Source organism: Scleropages formosus, chromosome 8 (assembly GCF_900964775.1).
Source record: "Scleropages formosus chromosome 8, fSclFor1.1, whole genome shotgun sequence".
NCBI lineage: Eukaryota > Metazoa > Chordata > Actinopteri > Osteoglossiformes > Osteoglossidae > Scleropages > Scleropages formosus.
In genome coordinates, this window is record NC_041813.1 from 1,825,228 (window position 1) to 1,847,397 (window position 22,170).

The following is a 22,170-nucleotide window of genomic DNA, read 5'->3' on the forward strand; positions in this document are numbered from 1 at the left end:
GTTGCCCTTGGATCCAGGGGCTATGGGTTCAAGCCTAACCTCTGGTGGTGGTAATCCTGAGCAAGGTCTCTCTCTCCTCCTCCCCCCCCCCCCGAAGCTGCCCCAGTAACCTACCCAACTGTCTAAATGAATAAGTGTAAGTAAAGATACTTCAGAGAAAAGTGTCAACTAAGTGAATAATCAATTGTGTTTTATTCATTTAGCAGAGTTATAATGCTAGTCTATCTACCCACCCCTTTATAGAGTTGGGTCAGTTTCAGGGCATACTATGCTCACAAGCACTAGAGCCTGGGGTGGGACTCAAACCTGCAACCTTTGGCACCAAGGTTGAGTGGCTCTAACCACTACACTATTGGGTCTCCCCATTAGACAGCTTAAAAAAAAAAGTAATAACATTTAGTGGGCTAAAGTGCATTAATGACTGGACTACAAAGACTTTTTCTGTTCTTGGAGGTGATAGCAAGGAGGCTGTGGTGGTGCAGTAGGTTTGGCTAATGCCTCCTGTGCGCTGGGTCAGCGGTTCAAGTCCTGCTTGGGTTGCCTTATGACAGACCGGTGCCTCGCCCAGCGTGTTTCCAGTGTTGGTTCTGGCTCCTTGTGACACCGCTCAGGACAAGTGGTTGTAGATGCTGGTTGAAATCTTGAGGCTGTCAAACTCTCATGTTTAAGTTGTTGTTACGAGACATTTTACACAAAAATGTCATATAGTAACATTTAGTTCTCTAAAGTGCACATTAATCAGACACTGACAATAAAAGTACATCCCATGGGTATTACTTTTATTTTTTTAAAAATTAAACTTTTTCTTTTTAGCAGCTGTCCTGCTATGAAATGATGTGGCTCTGCCAGCATTGTGTCCTTGGATGCTATCATGCTGTCCTCAAGTTAAAGCACAACACACTGTACAGTCAGCAAAAAGAGCTGTATCGGGACGAATATATTAAAAACAAAAAGTTATCTTCGCATATTCATACATTAGACTTTAGGCAACAGCGGCACCATTATTGTGCCATTGGACACAACTGTATAAACATTGTTTAAAGTTCCACCGCATGGAAACCAAGTCCTCCGAAAAAGAGCTTAACAAAAGCAGAGCCCCTTTGTCGACACGCCCTCCAGCTCACATTGAGAGGGGGAGCGCAGGAAACCGCGCCGATGGAGTCTTCACTTGACGTCGAGTTTGACCTTGATGTTCATAGCGGCGAGCTCGGCGACAAAGTAGCGGAAGACGTAGGGCACGGACACCGCGTCGATGGAGTCGCTCTTCCCGCACAGGGTGCACGCGGTCTTCCTGTGGCGCGTGGCCGACCAGGCCGGAGGCGGCTTCTCCAGCAGGGGAGAGAGCAGGCTGCCGCAGTCCAGACACACCTGAGCCACGGAGCGATCGGAGCAGTTGAAAAGACGGTCGTGGAGCAGGAAGGAGGACCCGTGCGCCAGCAGCGCGTCTCTCTCCATCTCGCCGAAACGGATGCCCCCCTGGACGTTCCTGCCACCCAGCGGCTGGTTGGTCACCTTGTCCCTCGCGCCCGTCGTCCTCACCTGGAACTTGTCGGAGACCATGTGGCGCAGGCGCTGGTAGTACACCACGCCGATGAAGATGTCCGCCTCCAGCTCCACGCCACTCAGGCCGCTGTACAGGCGCTCCGTGCCGTAGTAGTTGTACCCGGCTGCCCGCAGCAGCTCGCCGAAGTGCTCGAGGGCCGGGCGATCCTCGGAGAAGGTGAAGGGCGTCGCGTCGTGGCACATGCCGTGGAGAGCACCCGACTTGCCCGCCATGCTCTCGATGAGCATGCCGATGGTCATGCGGGAGGGGAAGCCGTGCGGGTTGAACAAGATGTCGGGCATCATGCCGCTCTCCGCGAAGGGCATATCCTCGGCGGGCCACAGCCGGCTCAGGATGCCCTTCTGGCCGTGGCGGCTGGCGAACTTGTCGCCGACGGTGGGGTTGCGGGGCACGCGCATCGTCAGGCACACGCGAGAGAAGCGCCCCGTGCCGCTGTCGTTGCTGCACACCTTGATGTTGTCCACCACGCAGCTCTCCTTGCTCCTGCGAGAAACGAGAACAGGGCTCTTCAGACAAGCACGCGCCGCTTCGCAGAACACGGACCCGGACCGGCCAAAATGTCCCAGACGCCGCTGTTCTGGAGAGACCCGGGGGTCTTTCCGTCGCCAGCGCAAGTCACCTGTAGAAGATGACGGAACTCTGTCCGGTGTTGAGGTTGACGTAGCTGTAAAACGGGTCGCCGTACTGCAGCACCGATCCCACGGGCGGGAGCCCGTCTGCATCCAGCTTGTCCAGCGCCTTGGGGTCGCCGGGCTTGACGCCAAACACAACACCGTCCTCGTCCTTCACCTTCTCGCGAAGGTCCAGCAGTTCCGTCTTATAGACGCAGCCGTGGGCAAAACCTCTTTCCCAGGACGCCTTGTTTATGATCTGTGGGACAAACCAAACGGCGTTGCGGCACCAGAGAAGGAACGTCTTTCAATTTGCGTAATTCTAGATATTTACACTCGCGTCAAAGAGCAGGATTAATTTGTTCTATGAGATTTACCCCGTTAGGTGAAACACCGTAGCAAGGGGGCTTTCGCTCCATTTCTCTCAGCGAAAAAGAAATGGGTCAAATTTTTTGTCATTTTATACTTCCGTTCATTCGTTCGTCATCAGTTAAGTATCCGGTCCGGAGAAAAAAAGACAAAGGCTGGGGAAACCAACTGACGGAAAAGAAAGCGAGACGGCAGAACGAGAGGCCGTTTCCTCACCATCGCATCCTCCATGTCGTATCCCGTGTAGGAGATCACGGCCACGACGGCATTGGTGCCGACGGGATAGTTGTCCATGTTGTAATAGTCGTACATGTAGGGCCGGACAAGGGGGCTTTGGGGCGTCTGCAGGCGGTAGAGCTTGTTGTCGGTGCGCTCCCGGTACGAGTGCAGAGGGAAACCCATCGTTTGTTTCCCTGGAGGACAGAGCAAGCGCATCCGACACACAGGACTGTGAGCTCACGGGCGTGTCTATTCACTTAGCTGCTACTTTTCTCCAAAGCCACTTATGACGTTAGGATACTTAGTTATTTACCCGCTTCTACAGCTGGGTCGTTTTACCGCAGCAATTTAGGGTAAGTACCTTGTTCAGGGGTACTGCAGCTGGAGGTGGGATTCGAACCTGCGACCTTTGAGCCCAAAGACTACTAAGCACTACACCACCAGCTGTCCCCTACCTTTGTGCTGCGAACTGTTTGTTTAAATCAAGTGAATGCACTTTTTTGAATCTAGTCTGACATAAATTGCTAGGAAAATTACTTTACCGCCACTTACATGCCTTTTAACTTCGGTCGTTTCGCGGGGATAAAATAAGCGACGTCGCCGCGTTCGGCCGCGCCGACACGTCTCCGGCAGGGCGCTCGGACGCACGGGGCGCTACCCCACTTACCCATCTGACACTGGTACATGTTCCTGGGGCTCTGGTTGTGGTCTGAGAAGGGGATGAAGTTCGCCACCACGCTCAGCATACTGTGGGGGAAGAGCTCCTGATGGGTCGTGACCTCGGGGTCGACGTCGCCCTCGCAGACGCCCACGTTGAGGAAGAGCTGAACCAAGAGGGAGGGAAGCGCAAACTTCGCTACTTCTCCTAGACCTGCTTTCAGAGCACCTGAGCTTCCCCGAAACGGGTTCGGCTTTCAGCGTTTGCTCTCTACACACGAGCGCGTTTTCAACGAGACAGTGTAGTTTTTAGAAACACTGCAATGGAAACGCTGAATTATAACAAGCAGGAAACCACAGTACAGCCCTTCCTTGGAACAACAGCCTATGGGGGGTGTCTGTTGCTCCAAAACTCTTCTCCACATTTCACACACTATAAATACATATTATATATACGCACAGTATAGCATACACACACACACACACACAGGCGGTCCCTGACTTACGAAGGGGTTCCGTTCCGCAAAACCCATCGCGAGTCTGCTAAGTGAATAAACGCGAGTGGAAAATATCGTCAGTCCAAAATGCATTTAACACACCTAATATGCACGCCTGCGTGACACACCGGGAGATGCCGATCGCTGCCGCTGCCCAGCATCGCGAGAGAGCATCGCACCGCATACCGTTTGCCCGGGAGAAAAAAATCAAAGTTCAAAAAGTACGGTTTCTACTGAATGTCTATCGCCAGCTCACCGGGGTAAAGTCGAAAAAATCATAAGTCGGACCATCGTAAATTGGGGACCACCTGTATGTATGTGTGTGGGTGTATATAATATATATATTATACACAGATAAATAGATAGATACACAAAAAATACTATAAACACATCTATTCCTGAAAAAAATAAACAAGTAAAAGAATGAAAATAAGCAGCGGAAACCAGAGCTGGGAAACATGAGCAAACGGGAGGCTCTGATCCGGGGTCCAGGGTTCGGGGTCCAGTTGCTCATATACCACGACACGATCGATCGCGCGACCGATTCTCCCGGATTTCCGTAACACCGTAACCCGGAAGATCCGTTTCATTTCTCGGGCTTCGAAGCACACGTTCCAAAAACGTGGCCGAAGCGGCAAGTTCGTTGACGCTTACGGCACCGCTCGGGCCGAACCGAACGGAAGAGTCGAAGCCACGCGGCCCGGACGAGGCCGTGAGCCGAGAGAGCGGCTTCCGGCAAGCGCGCCGGAAGCGGTCCCCGGTGCCGCGCCGGTCGCTCCTCGACAGCCCGCCTGCGGACGTCCTACCTGCTCAAAGGTGCCGATGAGCTCGCGCTTTCCCAGCGCCGCGTTGTGAACGGGTCGCACCATGCGGCCGGGTGTGGTGAAGAGCAGGAGGGCAGGGTAAACGCTGGCCTTGCCGGTGTTCGGCACCAGCGCGATCTCCATCCAGGGCGGAATCTTCTTCTCCTTGAGCACCTGCAGGGATTACGAGAACCCAGACGTGGCCTCGACGGCACGAATACGAGGGAGAGCAGCAACGGGACAGCGGCACACCTCCCCACCTCCACACCTCACACCACGCCAGTGCAGACGGGCTTAAGGTCCACGAGCAGGTACCTTGAAGGCCCGAAGGGAGTCGGCAAGGGAAGGCGCCAGATCCTTCTCCACCCAGCCCGCCACGGCCCCGTCCAGCAGCACCGGATAGCAGTCGGAGTACGGCTGGCCTGGGACGCCGTCCACCGGTGTCATGCCTGGACGCGGAGCACAGCACGTTTGCGCTCCACTTACGCAATTGGAGCGGCTTCTCCTGTTCTCAACGGCGGCGTGACGCATTTGCAACAATATAAACATTTTACGCTTTATTCTTAACTGCATTTCTAACCCAAACGTGACCCGTGTTTCCGCAGCCACTTCGCAGGCATCCGTGCGCAATAAGAGGGTGCAGCTGTGTGTCTGGCCCTTCGGCCTCCTTTTCTACCCCGGTTATACCCTGGTTACACCCAGTTTGCCCTCTTCCCTCGAGCTGCCAGCCTGACACATTAAGCAGTAATATCCATTTGCGACATTAGCGATGGTGGCCGAGTTACACCTTTAAACCAATTTAATGGTACTTTAATGTAAACAAAAGAGTCCATTCTTCCAAAAGCAAGAACATTTCTGGGTGATGCCAAACTTCTGAAAGCGAGAGTAGATGTATATAAGTTTTGAGACCTGCATTCCGTGCAGTGAATTTACTTTTTAAGGCTACATTTATGTGCATAAATTTAGAAGCACCATGTACATTTTACACATACTGTACGTATATATGTGTGTGGCACTTATACGGTCGCAGTGGCACAGCAGGTAGCACTGGTGCCTTGCAGCCCCGGAGCTCAGATGTGGCTTCGATCCCTGATCGGCTTCCTCCCACAGTCCGAAGACACCCCTTGGGATGCAAGCGGTCACCGGAACCAGCTTCAACTTGACGGCATTTACCCCCTTACGCTGCATCCAACGCTTCCGCATGAAATTCCCTTTTACCATTTACGTGTCAGAAACGTGACCCCCTCGCGGAGGCTCGGACTCACCCAGGGAGCAGAGCAGGGCGGGCAGGGTGACCGTGGGGTGAGCCTGGGTCACCACCTCGCAGTGGGCCGTCATGTGGTTCATGAGGCCGCAGGGCTCTCCGTCCGGAGTGTGCACGGGGCACAGGAAGCCCCAGGACTCGGGCAGCAGCCGACGCACCGACGTCGTCCTCATCCGGGTGAAGGCGGCACCTCTGTGCACGCAGCGGAAGTGGGACAGGTAGCGGATGAAGTTGAGCTTATCGGCCACCAGGCTCATGCCAGAGGCCTGCAAGAGGCCCAGACCTAGGGGGCGACAGCGGTTGGGGTGAGGGTCCCAGCACAGAGGGATCGAACTCTACGCCGGAGCGGTCTGAAAGGACAGAAGGCAGGCAGGCGGCGAAGCCCCCCCCCCCGCGTGACGACTTCCTGCTCTAGGAACCCCGATCAAAACCGGTCCCGAGCGCTCCGAGTTCTCTCCCGGCGAAGGGTTTTCATTCGTGAAACACACCTCGAATCCACCCGGGATTGCGCTCTACAGCTCTCGTCTCGAGTCCCTCGCGAACTCGTTCGTCAAACCCGGAGCCCGAAGAATACGGGGGGGCGGTTCACGGGGAAACGAGCGAAGCTCTCAAAGGACGAACGCGGAGAAAACGTGGTCTTTTGCGGGAATTCTCCTTCGAGTCAGCGACAGCGGCAGACGCACAAACGAAGAGTTTCGGTCGCGCGTCACATGGGCGCCGGACTCATCCGGAAAGAACCCGGAGCCCGTACCTGTCTTGGAGACGAGGTTCCCGGTGGCCAGGAGATACTCGAAGGGTTTGGTCAAGTCGGTCCCCATGTTGAACAGCTTTACAAGAGCGTCCATGTTCACGCCACCAGGAAAGCGATGGGCCCTCTTGTCCATGGAGAGCTTTACCGACAGCATCCAGTTCGCCATCTTCTCCTGCGGAGAGAAATCGGCCGTTGCTTCGCCACGCGGTCCGACGGCGACGAGCCCGACCGGGAACGGCGGACTCGCCTTCCGGGCGCCGGACGAGGCACGAGCGGTAAAGCCCGCGCAGACCGACCTTGAGGAACATCAGGTAGAGCTGGCCCGGCGCGAGCACCTCCTGGCACATCAGGCTGTCGGGATTCTCCTCCATGCACTCCTGCTTGGCGAAGGCGAACAGCTTGCGAGTCATCAGACACAGCATGTAGAACTTCTCCGCGTCCGACTTCAAGTGAATACAGAGGCACTGACTGCAGGGAGAGGAGAGGAGAGGAGAGGAGCCGCCGTGAGCCATCGAGCAACACGCCGCCGCGCTGGGCGCTCCGGCCTCACGCGTGCAATCGTGTTCCATCGCAAAGGTCTCACTTAGAAAAGGGAACGACAACGGAAATTCTACTGGAGCAATTCGGGGTAAGTACCTCGCTGGAGGTGGGATTCGAACCTATGACCTTGGGGTCCAAAAGCAGCAGCCGTAACCACCACGCTACCAGCTACCCGACACGTAAAAAGGGCATCGGCTCTCAAAGCAGATCTCGCAGACGTCGTCCCCGCAAGCACTTACTCCAGCAGGAAGCGGCCGCACCGCTCGTCGCCGTACCACTCCGGCAGGTTCATCTTGACCCGAAAGCGCCCGCCCAGGTAGCTGAGGACTTTGTCTCGGGTGGTGCAGCCCGCCTCCATCACGAGGCGCAGCATCTCCGTCACGCAGGTCTTGTAGAAGGAGTTCTCCTCGCGCCCTTTTATCAGCTCCTTATAGATGCGGAAGTCGGTGAAGTCGACCAGGGCCTGTCCCGGCGAAACAGCCGCGCGTCACGCAATGACACAACAACAGCGTCGATGCTTAGCAAGCAACTTTATCCACATCGGTTTACAGGTTTTAACCGATTTATGCAGCTGGTTATTCGCGGAACAATTCAAAGCGGGCTCCTCGCTCACGGGTTACGCGCTGGGCCGCGAACCGGCAACCTTCCGCCTCCACGCTACTCGCTGCCCGAACCCGAACCTAACGCTTGACTTTTGGGAAACGGGGAAAACGGCGTTACTACTCGAAAACTTGAGGCCCGCTCGCTCGCCCCGCAGGCCGACGCGTCACCTTGAGTGCGAAGCCCAGGGGGATGAAGAAGAGCTCTTTCTGGTAGATGAAGTTGACCATGACCGTCCCGTTGTCCAGGTAGTGCAGGTTCATGTTGATCGCCGTGTGTTCGTCCCTCACGCAGTACATCGAAATACCTGGACAGAGGAGCGCACTTTCATTCTTCATCGATTCCTGCAGCACGTCTATTTCCCCCATCACTCTCTCTCTCTCACACACACGCGGAGTAAAGCAAAACACTTCTATAGTAACCAGTTCGCACGGCGTACAGAAAAGCAGAGCGATCACTTGTTTACATGTGTCCCGTGGTCATTTACCATACTGCGTGTAACCCTGGCCTCTGCTCTTCCACTTGGGCCGCACCATGGCGATGGGGTAATTCCTTCTGGGCATGATGAGCAGACGCAGGACCTTCTCGATGCCGTTCACTATGAAATACCCTCCCATTTCCTGCAGACAGAACAGCGGTGGACTGAGAAGAAGGACCGACGCAGGAGTGCAGAGATCCTTCGCTTTCTTATGCGAGAAGGGATCGCGGTGGTGCGGAGCCTATCCCACATGCACTGGCCATTAGGCTGGGGAAACAGTGCGCGGGACACCGGTCCATCCCTGGACAGCCCCACACACACAGAGAGAGAGAGAGAGAGAGAGAGAGAGAGAGAGAGTACCTCCGCCTCCTCGTGGTGCTCGATGAGCTCCTTGGGGGAAAGTCCGTGCAGGTTGCACAGCTTGGACTTCACCATGATGGGCACGAGGCCCAGGGCGTGCTTCACGATGCCCTTGGGGACGCCGTTGAGGGACCAGCTGACGTCCGCCTGGACGATAGAGCCACAGCGCACGGTTAAATCGGCGAGTCGGGAAGCCGACGCCATCGGACGCGCCTTCGTCGGGCTCGCGAGATGCTCACCACCAGCTTGCCCCTGTAAGTGCAGCGGCGGCCCCTGCACTCGGCCGGGAACACCCTCGGGTCCTGGCACACGGTCCCCTTGGCGACCACCGGCTTGTGAATGACCGCTTCCACGAAGGCCAGGGTGATCCGGTCATTCCTGAACGTGAACTCGAACGGAGGAATGGCCTGGGTGACACACACACGCAGTAATCAGCGCTCTCTCTCTCTCTCTCTCTCTCTCTCCATCCATTTCTTTTCTAAGACAGGCAGCGCAGCACCACGTGTGGAGGCCCCACTGCCCCGGAGGGGGGGGGGGGGGGGGTGTCACAAAAACGATGCTTAAGGAGATATCGTACAGTTTCAGGGGAACATCATGATACCGTAAAAAGAACAAGACTGAGACCCGGAGAGGAAAAGAGATTCCGGGCACCAGCGCTACCCGCTGCGCCACCGCGCCGCAAAAGCACACACACAACATGCATTAATTTACGACACAACATATAACGCGTTTCACGGCACTACGAATTCCACAACTGAGAGTAAAAGAGGCTCCAGCATGCCATGTTCATCATGTCACTGACTCCACCAGCCAGGGCAGCCAGGGCAGCGAACCCACGCCACGCCACGCCACGGCGTCACATCCCACCTGAACTGCACGGCACAGCCCGTCAGTGACCGCCTGGTTAAAGGACTCCACGTGCGCTTTCACGAGCTCCTGCACAGCCGCGTGCTGCTCCCGGGGCGGAACGCCGAAGCCGGCCTGGGTCAGATGCTTCAGACTCGGCGCGGACGGCGCAGCGCTCCAGCCGCCCGTGGAAGCCATGCTTTCTCTAGAAAGCGCGTGTGTGCAGCAGCAGCGCCCCGGAAGTGGTTCCCGCTCCCATCGGAAGTACAACGTTCGAGGCGCAGAGGGGAGGGCTACATTTGCGCGGCAACTGCGTAAACACGTAGCTCTCAGCAGAAGTGAATGAGGACTTTTTCCAGAGACAGCAGCTCGAAATTGAGCGCGCATCGAAAAATTAACACTTAAACTAGTTTTAAACCGAGCATCTCTGCTTTTCAGGAATCTGAGCATGGACAAATTTACACTCTGTGAACATCATAAGGAAGTTACGGTCCTGTTGATTGCTGTCAAAGTCTGAGATGAAGCTCAAGCTCAGATGTTTAGGGACAGAGCACAGAAGACACACAAAAAAAAGCGTACGATATTTTATTAAGATATTTTTCTCAACACACAGACAATCGTTTTCCCATGCAAGAATCTGACAAGAAAAAAAAAAAAAAAAAAACTAAATCAACAGTTTTGGTTAAACACTACATTTCAGAAATGCATTTCAGTGGGGTGGGCTGCACATTAACTTTTATTAACTTTTTCTAATTTCCATAAATGTAACAACATTCATTTTACATACTGTTTTCCCATGTTATTTCTTAATTAAGGGGAAGCTACGGAAAATGTAAGCAGTTCATGATAGTAGGAATCCAAAGAGCCGTTTATCCTCAACTGGGGAAAGGTAGTAAAAATAAATCAAATAAAAACACTGCCCCTTAGATGGTTAAATACTGAATACTTCAACTGCGATCATCAAATGCACTTTTTTTTTTTTTTTAAAAAAAAACACAAACGTATTTGATGAGCGCTCCGCTGGAGTGAATTCCTGTTAAGCAGATTATTTTACCTGAAAGTTAAAAGAGTACCTCAGACTTACACACAGTTCCATAAATTATATAATTTGAAACAGAGACCAGAATTTTCTTTGGTCAGGAAAAGGATTGCTTTCAGAGCTTTACAGGAATGGTGAGGTAGGGGCATCAGCTGATGGATGCAGGATGGGAAGCACCATCACACAAGGACCACAGGACATGAGCGCATAAGAAACTGCTCTGAAAACACCATCAATTGTTTATAAGTATTCATTTGAATGACAGATAAATATGAAGATGACAAAAGGCTGCTTTCACAAGAAGCCATTGATTGATTTTTTAAATTAAAAAAAATTACATTCTTAAGGCATCCCTTCGCTAAGAGGGAAAACACAAACACTGAGCAGTAGATAAGATTAATATTTTCAAGATGATCTGGGTATGCTTTGTATTGTTTAAACTTGTATAGTAATAGTGAAATAAACAGCCTTAACATGTTTTCTACAGTATACATTCGGATCAAACACACTCACACATTACGTACTTGTCAAACAGTTTACACAAGAGATTTCTTCGCTTTTGTACAATCATTACAGTGACAAGTATGCCACCCCACTTCATGAAGATGTGTGGTTTAAGTCAAACAGGATTACAACTGAATGTCCTTAAGTGCACACTTATCACCTCTTTGAGATCCTTTACTTCATACATAATAAACATTCCTTCCACACTGCAGCTACTAATGGGAATAAAAACTGAGTAAATACTCTCAAATCAGCCCTTGACAAACTATGAGAAATGAAAATGTGAAAAAAGCAATATATTTTGCAAAACATGGGGGAAGTGCAGTTTTAAGTTTTTTTTTTTTTTTTTTTAATAGAACTTCAGAAAAGCTATTAAATATAAATATTTACACTTTAAATTTGAAAAATTAATGAATTACTACTGCTGGGCCAATGTAAAATTTGTAGCTGAGCAGCAACTAATCTGATGGTAGTCTTGTAAACTACTTGATAACTGAATACTGGAGACAATGACAGAAATATACTTTCTACACCGTTTTATTTTCAACAACAACAACAACAACAACAACGATTCTTGATGAAAGTTAAATACCTAAATCAAGAATGCGAGAGTCTGATTTTAATAGCGGATGCCACTATTCATTGAGGAATAGCACATACAGCAACTATGATATTTAATGCTTTACGACCAACATGCACTTCTTGTCAAGTGGTAAGATGACAATATTTGAAAGCTTGCTGCAACAACTTTTTCAAACTGCAGAAAGGCCATTTTGTAACAGCTACATACAAACAAGTTATTTTAAAAGATCCTCAGCCTCTGTAGAAACACTTATTTGACCTCACAAACATACCAGCAATGGCTACTTAAATTGGAACAGGATTCCCTGCTGTGCCTTAACGCATTCTGCCTTCTCACGCCAACTTCTACAGTCATACTTTCCTTTTACTGAGTGATTTCAAAGACAAAATTTTGACAATTCCTTCACTAAAAATATGCCTGCATCAATTGGATCTGTAAAACCCCTTGTTTTCAATTTTGCTTTTGTTTCCTGAACCTGCCCTCATCAGACATAGGTTATTAAAGAGTACTTGGATGCACTATCCTACTGTTTATAGGTTTTGTTCAGAAAAATCAGAATTTGCACAATATAGAAAAAGTAATATGTGCAGTCATAAGAGAGCAAAAAGCAGTGTGATGGATCTCATAGCCATAATTTGTAACATGTACTTGAGATTCAAATCAAAATGATCCAGACAGACATGGAAGAAAGTACAACAGTATCTTTTCGACAAGGATTTCTTAAATGCCTCCAGAGCAAACAGAAAACCCCAAATATCAGCAGAGATCAGAATGACAGGCCTGACAGCTCACACATCAACATTACACAAAGCTGCAAAAGCTGGACAGTTGCTCTTCTTCATGGCAAGAGCCAAGAACATCTAAGGCACTAAAATTATATTTATTAAATGATAATACTGATGTCTTACATCTTCAAAGCACCACTTGGTGCTCTTGGAAACAGCTATGAGAGGACAGCATGCCATCTCATTAAAAGTCTTAAACTCAAGATAAATGGTCAAAGTTCGTGCCAAATCATTCTACACTAAACCAAAACACATTCACTACTCAATTAGATGACATTTTCAGTGCCTTTAAACACCCCCCCCCCCCCCTTAAGAAAACTGTAAAGGAGTGTTGAACATAAAACAAAGTAATACTGGGAGATCAGTTCTGCACTGCTACACCAGAGTACGCTATTGACCCTGCTCTCCACGGAAGGGTCCATAAAGTCATAAGGGGACAGGAAGCAAGTGGGAAATCAGGAATCAGGTGCACCAGCTGTAAACAAAAGGCATCTTTTTCATGCCTAAAGTTTGATGAAAGGGCCATAATTACAGGGTGGCTTGAGCTTTGGTGATGAACACAAAGATGAGGAAGAGGAAGCAGAGGATTCACCGTTGCTCAAGGTGAACACGCTGGAAATGGCCACGTCCACAATACCCTGACACAATTCTGGATAGAGTTTTCTGGAAAAACCATGAAACAATATTTTAGTTGTTACAGAATTTCACAATACATTTTTACTCGGATTTTTACCAGTTCTGTCAAAGTTAAATCTCCCCAGCACAGTGAAGTGGAGGTTAATTTAATGAAGAGAAGAAATAACTTACTGGGCACAGGCAGGAGCTCCATTAATTTCAATTAGCCAAACCTTCATACTTTCATCTAGCATGAAGTCAAAACCAAAGAGCTGGAAACTCTGGTAGGACAGGTGCTTTGTGCTGATGGCTGGCTCTATGCAAGCTAGGCAGCACCTGTAGAATGACAGTCATGTGGTCAGAGATCAGGAGAGGGAGGAGGAGGGGGGGAGAAAAAAAAAAAAAAAAAAAAAAAAAAAATTTGTAAGTTGCATGTTTACATTGAAGTACACATAACTCTGCAAAACCCAGGAGCCAGAGGTTTTATATGTAGAATGACAGAGGAGGCACTTCTGCATCCACTGGTTTTGAGCTGTTGAAGCTGTAGGATCATCTACAGCATGTTCACCAGCCGTTTGCTTATCCACTGTGTTGGGTGGGAACTGCAATGCCCCACTTACTATTTGTGACCGCCATGTGCTGGTGCAGTGGGTGAGGCTTTGGTGTGCTATTCAAATGGGTATGCTAGCACTCTTTAGTTTAAAAAAAGTTACTTGAAAGTTTATAAGTTGGGAAGTCACTAATTCATTCATTCGTTTTCTTCTAGCATGGTGGCATAGTGGGTGGCAATGGTACCTCATAACTCCTCGGCTAAAATCAGGCTCTTTCTGTTGCATGTTTTCAATTTTGTGAAAGTTTCCACCCGTTGCTCAGGTTTTCCTTAGACACAGAGTTATTTTATTCTGTATGAGAGATGAGACCTGCACTGCACAGCACTGGAGTGCCACCCCATTTAGGGTGTACTTTATCTAGACCCTACACTTACAGTAAAGGCTCCAGACCACTACAATTCTGCATTGGACAAGCAGTTACTGTCACTGAATGGAGAGGATGAAGGAAGTATCTAACTTTCTTCCACATAGACCAAAAACATTTTCCCCCAGGATGACATCAATTTAATTCTTGAGAAATTCTTTAGAATGGCATCACAGTAATCACACGTAAATCAACCTGAAATTGTTTAGAATGATTAAGGTTTTTAATTCAGATAGGAATCCCAGATCTCACCAAAGCTCCTTAGTGAGTCCTCTTTGGTTTTATGATATTACATTTTCATTCAATACAGCACTATCGCATCTACTTCTGTTTTCAGGCAGATTAGCGACACAATTTCCCATAGCATGTGAATGTGTGCATGATTGTGTTTGGCTACCCTGCGTCCTGTGCAGGCTGTGTCACGCCTTTCCTAGTGCACTATGTCTCAGGCAGAGGCTCCAGATCCCTGTGAGCCTGCGTCAGCATAAGTGGTTATTGAAAGTGAGTGATTACAGAAGTTAAAACCAAATTATACCAAAAACATTCCTCATTGTTGCAACATCCTATGACCCATGTCAAGTAAAAATTTAAAATGGAATAAATTCTAGTTATTGCAATACTACATGAACCGCATGCAATTTGAACAGAAACCAGTAATATGGGTGATTAGGAAGACTTTTCAGATAAGTGTTTTTACAAAAGAACAGCAATAAATTATAACCTGATGATTTAACCAGTGTTATCTGAATATTTTCTGATTAACAGCTGGTACAGAAAAACCCAGCATACACAGGATGCAAGAACCTCTATTAGTTCTGAATATTTATACAGGTGGCAATTATGAACGATACATTTAACAGGGGGAAAAAAAACATTACCTTATGATGTGTTTGATCTGAGGTAAAATGGCAGTTTCCAAAGAAACATTGTGTGTGCTCAGCAGGTACTGGCGAAATTCATCAAAGAACATTTCATTGCCCTCCTCGTATCGGCCATAATTCTGGGAATGCTCCTTCTGGATACAGTGGTTCGTCAGGTGACTAGTCTTGTTCTGGAAGTCGGAACAGTTGTAAGGCTCTGAAGATGTCCGAAGTACACCCTCCCTGTAAAGGTAGATGTTGTACTGGTGGTCAACCAGCACCCAGCTCCTACAAATAGTGAAACACATAATCAAGAAGGAATACGGAATAACTCATTCAGGTGCTCACCATAGCCACAGTATCATCACACCAAAGCCTGAGAGTGTTTGGCAGTTTCCATGAACAGACATTTTTTTTTTTTTTTTTTTTTTTAAATATGTGATGAGAAACCAAATATGCAAAGGTTGAGACATGAGATACCAATTCAGATGTTAACGGTTTATCATTGCCACTACTACCACAGTTAACTAAAGGTTTTGAAATGGTCACAGCAGCCCAACAGTGTTCCAAGTGTTCCAGTATTTCGCATACCTGATATCAAATTTTCGGTGACTGGGTTCCAACAACAAGGGTTTCTCCAGGTACTTCTGAATTACATGGACCTGGCCCTGATTGTCTATGAACTCCAACAACTGATTCGCATCAGAAGATATTAAAATCCCAGCACCTGGAACAATACGGTGTCAATTGTGTTGTTAAAAAAAAAAAAAAAAAAAAAAGTCCAGATGTGTTAAAAACATATGAAACAAACATAATTTTACAGTGAGAAGTTACTCTACTATATACCAAGAAGTGTTGCTCACCAAATGACAATGTCAGCAACAGGACATGGCTACAGTTTCTGTAGCAGTTCTCACCTTTAGCGCCAGCTGAGGACTTAGCGATCCACACCGTACCATCGCCGTTCTCCTTTTTCGTGTTATAAGAAGCCAGGAAGACCTCCCGCTCATCTGTTTTGGGGTTGCTTTTCAAGTGACTGATTCCATTTTTGGCTGGGGCCACAGGGGTATTGAGGTTAGTGGGATAAATGATGTAAGACTCAGGGAACCAGTTGCAGGAATCGGACAGCTCTGGGCTGGTCTTGATTAACCTGCACAAGGTTCAAAGAAGAGAAACACCTTCAGACTTTGAGAACACATAAGAACAACAACCTGGAATGAAAGCACCCTGTATGAAAAGTGAACAATCCCTAAGGAAACCGTGCAATTTAGAGAAGGACTTTGTAGAGACAGGAACAATATCAACGACTACTTCATACAAAATTCAAGAGCAGAGCTTGAATTAAGTCATGGAATTCACTGCCTATCCATTACAGTAAAAACCAAGTTATCTTCACAGAAAATATGGTAAACGTCAATTTGTATGACATATTCTGTTCTGAGTGGTCAGGGGATTTGCCAACTTCATATCTGACTGCATAAAGGTCAAACAAAAAGTGAATGTATTCTGACCAAAATTTTTTCTAAAGGGATGATGAAGGACATATTAAAATGTCATGAACTTCAGGCTAAGTATGAAAATCAGAATAATATCCACCCAGAAAATAACTCTGCTCAGGTCTACAGAATAAGCAAGTTTGTTGCAGCTTTAAAACTGCAGCTGCATAAAAATGCATTTTCCACATGACTCAAGGAGCCCATCCCTCTTCATCATGACAGCAGGTCTTCAGCACTGCAAACTGCATCAGGGTATGGCGTGAAAAATGCAGAAGGAATTATCACTGGTTAATTATAAAAGTATGTCCTTTCTAAGTTTCTAACAAAAAAGAAAAATCTGTGTTGAAAACATACTTAACTAAAGATGCTTTGCGGCACAGCTTGTCTGCACCTCTGTAGTAATTCACCAGCTGCATCAGTCCTGGTTCATGTCCTGTACAGGATGACAGTGATGTTTTCAGGGTAAAAATTGGATTAAAATATCTGGCCTCAATGCAACACATGAAAGTGGAGTTACGCGATATCGATACCAATGCTCTTCACCACTTCGGCGGCGGCGGGATTCGAATCAGCAACCGTCCCCCTGTTATAATAGAGCACGAGGGGATCTAGACTAGTGGAAGTTTTGTCTCGAATGTGTCTCAAGTATGAATCCGTCGTGCTCTTTTTGTGTTTACATGGAATCGCCTCTTAATCTGCCTCCTCCTGTTGCCTCCCCCTTCCCAACATTTGGTAAAAATGTGAAACAACATTATGACCTTGGTAAAGGGATGTTTTTCCCGACAACCCCAGTGATCATGTCAAATTACAACCTTTGGTTCATAGAAATGTTGCAAAGAAAAAAAGGTTTTTGAAAAATCTTCTATCGCTATCCAGTCATAAAAATCTGCTCTAGCACCTCACCAATCAGTAAGAATATCAATCCCGTTGTACGAAGAGTTACTAAATGAGTGACTGAACTCGCTAGATCGTCCCAATTAGTTATGCAAGGCTTGTCGTGCCAACTCAGTAATAGTAATAATAATAATAATAATAATAATAATAATAATAATAATAATACAGCAGCGGGAGGCGAAGGAGTTTAATCCAGTGTGATCGCGGCTCTTTTACCGAGTCTCCCGAAGGGCAGCCGGTTCCGCTCCCCCAGCATGAGGTTGAAGCGCGGGTTGTCCCTCTTGAGCCTCCTCCAGCGGCCCGTCGACACCAGGATCCGGGACACCTCGGCGTACACGCTGCTGTTGTCGTCCCTGGACACGAACGTGTACGCGGGCGACCCGCTCATCGCGGCAGGCGCGGGAGCGACGGCTACGCCTACGGTGCTGCGCGCGCAGGGCTCGAGGCACGGCTGGGCCACCGCCACCGCCACCAGTGCAGCAGTGGCACCACCGCACAGCGGCGCCGCGGGTATCGCTCGCTCACGGCCACATACGTACATCCAGCGCGTACATTCGCAGGGAACCACAGACACTCAGCCCGCTACGCAGCTCGACTAAACAACCCCCTCGTTTCCCAGCGGCATTACTTTTGTTTTTCACTCAGTCAGTGGCCTCCCAGGAGAGGAAGATACTCGCCAAGCGCGACCCCGGCGTTGGGTGTGCCTTCTCTTCTCTTCAGATCCCTCAGGCTTCTGTCTTTTTAGGACAGCTCTTTTGTAAAGTCATCGCGAAAGCGCCTGTGTTAGACAAACAAAAACAAAAACAAAAACAGCTGTAACTTTCTGAGACGAAGAAAAGGATTTAAAACCCAACTAACGAGTTTCATAGAAGCAGGAGTGTATGTAGGCTGACGAACCGCGCAGTATCGAACGGGTCGAGGCTCGCGCTCAGCCCTCTTTTTCTTTTATTCCAGTCCAGCTCGCGACAGCTGACAGCCCCCGCGTTCACGTGGGTCCGCCTCGCGGAAACCCGGCGCCGCGTGGAATCCTGGGTCGTTCGTTTCATTCATTCTCTTGCGGCCCAAATTCTACCGTTTATGGCATTAAAACTGTATATAATAATTTACTTTGTTTTGTGGCTGTTGCATTTGTAAGAACCAGAAATAAAAATTGAAGCACGTCCAAAATGTACTAATTATTTGTGACGCACGTCAATGTGCTGTACTACTACTCCCAGAAGGCCCCGCTTCCCTTTTAAAGAGACACCGCAGCGAACGGTCCCGGGGAGATGATACAGTATGTTGGTACAGTGTTACACTCCAACCTGACATGCCAACGAAGAGAATTATACTAAAAATCACGTGAGGAAACTCCTTCACAAATCACATGCTGGTGGCAAACTAATCTCGTGGAAAGAATTCATACTGCTGATCGTTATTGTCTGTTCATTTTTTGCAGGTTATGCGCTAATGGTAATGGAGCCCTAAAACAATAGAGGTTTAGAGATTAATATATGTGCACGCAGATGATGTGTGTAAACTTTGTACGCAGAGGAGATGCTGGCCGGGTGTTTGCCCTCTGTGAAGTCATTGTTTGAGTCAGATGATACTGGTTGCTATGTGATGCACGGAGCAGGTCTGCCAGAAGGGCCACGTGTCGTGATGTGTGAGGCGACACGCTGCGCTACATGGACAGAAGGTGTTGCAATTAATCATCCAAGTGGGCCTACAAGGAAGGTAAATGTTGTTTTACCGTATAAATAAGTTAATTCCAAAATTATTTTTCATCTTCTTTGGCTATAAACGTGAAGTGTATTTTATTGAAGTGTGCAAGCGATGCATTATTCAGCAATTAAATAATACAAATATATTTAATTATTTATTTTATTGTTTTTGGATATGTTTAACACTAATTGCTTTGTAGCTGGATTGGAAGGGAATTTAATCATGTACTGTAGCACTTTTTTCCGGTTTTAGACTGTGAACACACACACACACATTTGTAATGATGTTGGCTAATATTGGCTAATATTTGTTTCATCTGTTTAAATGCAATAATAAATGACAGTAAGTTATTTACGGCACAGTTTCTTATGTCAGTTTGCAGTTCAGATCGAGAAATTATCTGTATCCTCATAAGTGAATTGCCTTGCAAATAGAAGCAACGTTGGTGAAAGATGTAGTTTAAGACTTGAGTTTCTGAGTTCTAAACTTACATTCTTTTGAAGTTTTCATTCCTGACCAGCGTTCTGTTTCTCTAATATTGGTGTATAAAGGATGGCATCCGTTTTCGAACATACCGTGCATGATCTGATAAAAACAACATCTATTGAGAGGGTTGTGGCCCCCATTGCAACCCGCCTTTGTCATTTGATCCTGATGTGTGAAAATGGAGAAGCCATAGAACATGCTGATGGGCTGGAAAGAGCAGCAGAGGATGTAGAAGAAGCTACAAGGAGAATGGCTGACGTGGCTTCAAGGTAGAGACTATTTCTGTGAGAGGGGATTATTTATGTTCCTGTCCATGTGTCATTTTTTCTATTGGTGAATACTCTTGTGGGTCAGTATGTGGCTGTTTAATTTGTTCCTGATTTCAGAAAGCAAAGGAACGCAGAAGTGAGACTATGTTATCTTGTGAGTGAATAAACTACTTTGTTATAAATATAATGTTACAAATTAATGCATTAGAAAATAATCCTTGATTCGCAATCCTCACAGCAGTGCAAAAAAAATCTTGGATTTTTAGTATTTATTTATTGTTAAATGACAAATAATGTTTCTTTATCCTTGCAAATTTATACGTAAGCAAGTTTTTGATAATTGCAGTATTTCTTAGTTCTACTAATTTATGAGTGATCGGAGACATAATATTCATGCAAAAATATCTGGTTGATGGGAGCAGATTGTGTATTCTACAGCTGATCCACTCTGTCTAATCTTACCCTGAATACCCAAAGAGATCCTTCGCTATATTTCAGAACATCTGCTGTCTCTGTTTCCAGGCTGTCAGTGGAGTCAAATGATGATGTCACAAAGAAAGAGATGGAACCAGCAGTGGTATCTCTGAAAGCATGTGGTCAGCGTGTGCTGCTTGCAGCTCTAAAACTCAGAATTCAGCCACATGAAGCTGAGCTCAGGGAAGAACTCATTGCTTCAACTCAAAATGTCCTACTAGGAGTGCTCAAGGTACTGGACATATAAAAACATACCACACACATTTTACTCAAAATACATTCCTCACAAAACTGAAAGCATTTTGAATTATTTTTTTTTCTTATATTTCCACCAGACTTGGTGCTGGACAATTAATCTTCTTTATCCACACGGCTTCCCTTTGCTCTGTCATTACTTCTCATGGGTTCTTCCATCACTGCTACACTAAATATACCCTGCTCTTTGTGTCTTTTCCCCAGTCATGGAAATTCCAGCTGTGGAATAAGAACGGAAAATAAATATAACTACAGCTCAGACACAGATGTAAATACACTTCAGTTGTTTCTTTTCAGGTTCTGTTAGTGGAGGATGATGCTGCTGTGAGAAAGATAATCACAGCAGCTCATTGGCTCATGGATTCCCTTTCCCAACTAGAAGCAGCACCCAACATCCCACTGCTGTTGAACGCTTTTCAAGGGTTCTCTGATGCCTTGTTGATGCTGAACGAGTTGGCATGGAAGCGGGCAAAGGATCTGCGTGATACTGGACAGCAAGAGAGTGTATTTTGCTCTCTGGAGACCTTAAACAGATCCATCTCTATGTTATACAATGCCATGAATAGTTCCATCAAACATCCTCAAAGTACAGAGGCACAAGCTGCAAAGAAGTATATTCTTGATCAAGTGGCTTCCACAATCAGAGATCTTGTGTCAACTTTGAAAAGCAACAGCTCTGGAAAGAGCTTAAGTCAAAAAGGATCTTACAGAATGAAACTGGACGGTTTGATAAAGCTTTTGGACCTCCCCCACCACACTCATCTTATTGACAGTGGCTTTGACAGTCTACTGAGAGATCTTATTATTCACTGCATGGTTGTGGCTAACAGCTCTCATAAAAATATCAAAAGAATCGTGGTTGATGATTGCCGACGTGTTCTTCAGCTCTGGTCAGAGATATCTCAGGACACAAATACCAAGAATTGTCCTTCTGATCATGAGCAAATGCAGCACAACAATGGGGACAAATATTTTTCTCTCAAAAAGCAGCTACAGAAGCTTGATTGTAGTGTGGTGAAAGCCATTCTGTACCAACTTTTGGATGTATTTGTTGCAGCAACAGTTGCCTTTGATGATCTGATGAACGCTGCTGGTCAACCTTTATACAGTCACCCGGATGTTCTAGATGTTCTTAATCCTCTATTCACCACCTTTGTCTCTCACACCGACAAGATGATCCAGGTGGCTGGTTTTATTTCAAGTCTCTCAACTAATGCCAAACATGTAGAAAATGTAGAAAACTCTACCGCGAGTCTGCAAAGGTTGAAAAACAACGTCAAACCACTCCTGTTAGAAATAAAAGAACACTGTGAATGTGCCAGACCTCTGAAAAAGCTTGAGAATTTGCATCAACAGTGGGTAGAGGAAACCAGTCATTTCATTGATGCACTGAGTTACATTGTTGATGTGAAAGAATTCATTGGTCTCGCTGCTGAAGAGATGAAAAATCAGCGCTACAACTGTGATAGAGCACTTAATATCAAAAGCCCCATCCAGTTCAATAAGCATACCGCCAACCTGATTGGTTGCATGAACCTTGTGGCACAGGCTGTTAGAAGACACATTAACAAGAATAATAACCCAATCTTTCGGAATGGACTCCTGGTTTTGGTCAAACAGGTGGAAGCATCTATAGACAATGTGAGAGCATCTATAAGGGACATCTCTACAA

The 22,170-nt window shown here is 47.2% G+C and overlaps 3 protein-coding genes across 4 annotated transcripts; 1 reads left to right on the plus strand and 2 right to left on the minus strand.

The window, feature by feature from the left end:
- Positions 1–377: 377 nt before the first annotated feature.
- polr1b (RNA polymerase I subunit B) lies at positions 378–9,787 on the minus strand. The gene is made up of 15 exons (XM_018738151.2): positions 9,581–9,787; positions 8,953–9,120; positions 8,714–8,860; positions 8,363–8,495; positions 8,046–8,182; positions 7,515–7,738; positions 7,032–7,203; positions 6,736–6,907; positions 5,986–6,267; positions 5,036–5,169; positions 4,724–4,894; positions 3,431–3,587; positions 2,761–2,957; positions 2,184–2,434; positions 378–2,047 (listed from the first exon to the last, which is right to left on the minus strand). Exons 1-15 carry the CDS (start codon positions 9,755–9,757, stop codon positions 1,165–1,167), a joined length of 3,405 nt encoding a protein of 1,134 aa, XP_018593667.2. The 5' UTR covers positions 9,758–9,787; the 3' UTR covers positions 378–1,164.
- Positions 9,788–11,462: 1,675 nt separating this feature from the next.
- On the minus strand, positions 11,463–18,327 carry ttl (tubulin tyrosine ligase). Of its 2 annotated transcripts, XM_018738012.2 has the most exons (8): positions 18,208–18,326; positions 17,527–18,088; positions 16,771–16,849; positions 15,838–16,070; positions 15,512–15,647; positions 14,939–15,208; positions 13,278–13,421; positions 11,463–13,133 (listed from the first exon to the last, which is right to left on the minus strand). In XM_018738012.2, the coding sequence occupies exons 2-8, from the start codon at positions 17,849–17,851 to the stop codon at positions 12,974–12,976; spliced, it is 1,347 nt and encodes a 448-aa protein (XP_018593528.2). In that variant the 5' UTR covers positions 17,852–18,088; positions 18,208–18,326; the 3' UTR covers positions 11,463–12,973. The 2 variants fall into 2 exon arrangements, with proteins under 2 accessions (XP_018593528.2, XP_018593529.2); XM_018738013.2 differs by having other exon boundaries at positions 14,939–15,163; positions 17,527–18,327.
- Positions 18,328–18,571: 244 nt separating this feature from the next.
- LOC108925785 (uncharacterized) lies at positions 18,572–21,579 on the plus strand. Its single transcript, XM_018738027.1, has 6 exons — positions 18,572–18,651; positions 18,926–19,026; positions 19,566–19,769; positions 20,292–20,475; positions 20,796–21,002; positions 21,556–21,579. Exons 3-6 carry the CDS (start codon positions 19,567–19,569, stop codon positions 21,577–21,579), a joined length of 618 nt encoding a protein of 205 aa, XP_018593543.1. The 5' UTR covers positions 18,572–18,651; positions 18,926–19,026; position 19,566.
- The last annotated feature ends 591 nt before the right edge of the window (positions 21,580–22,170 follow it).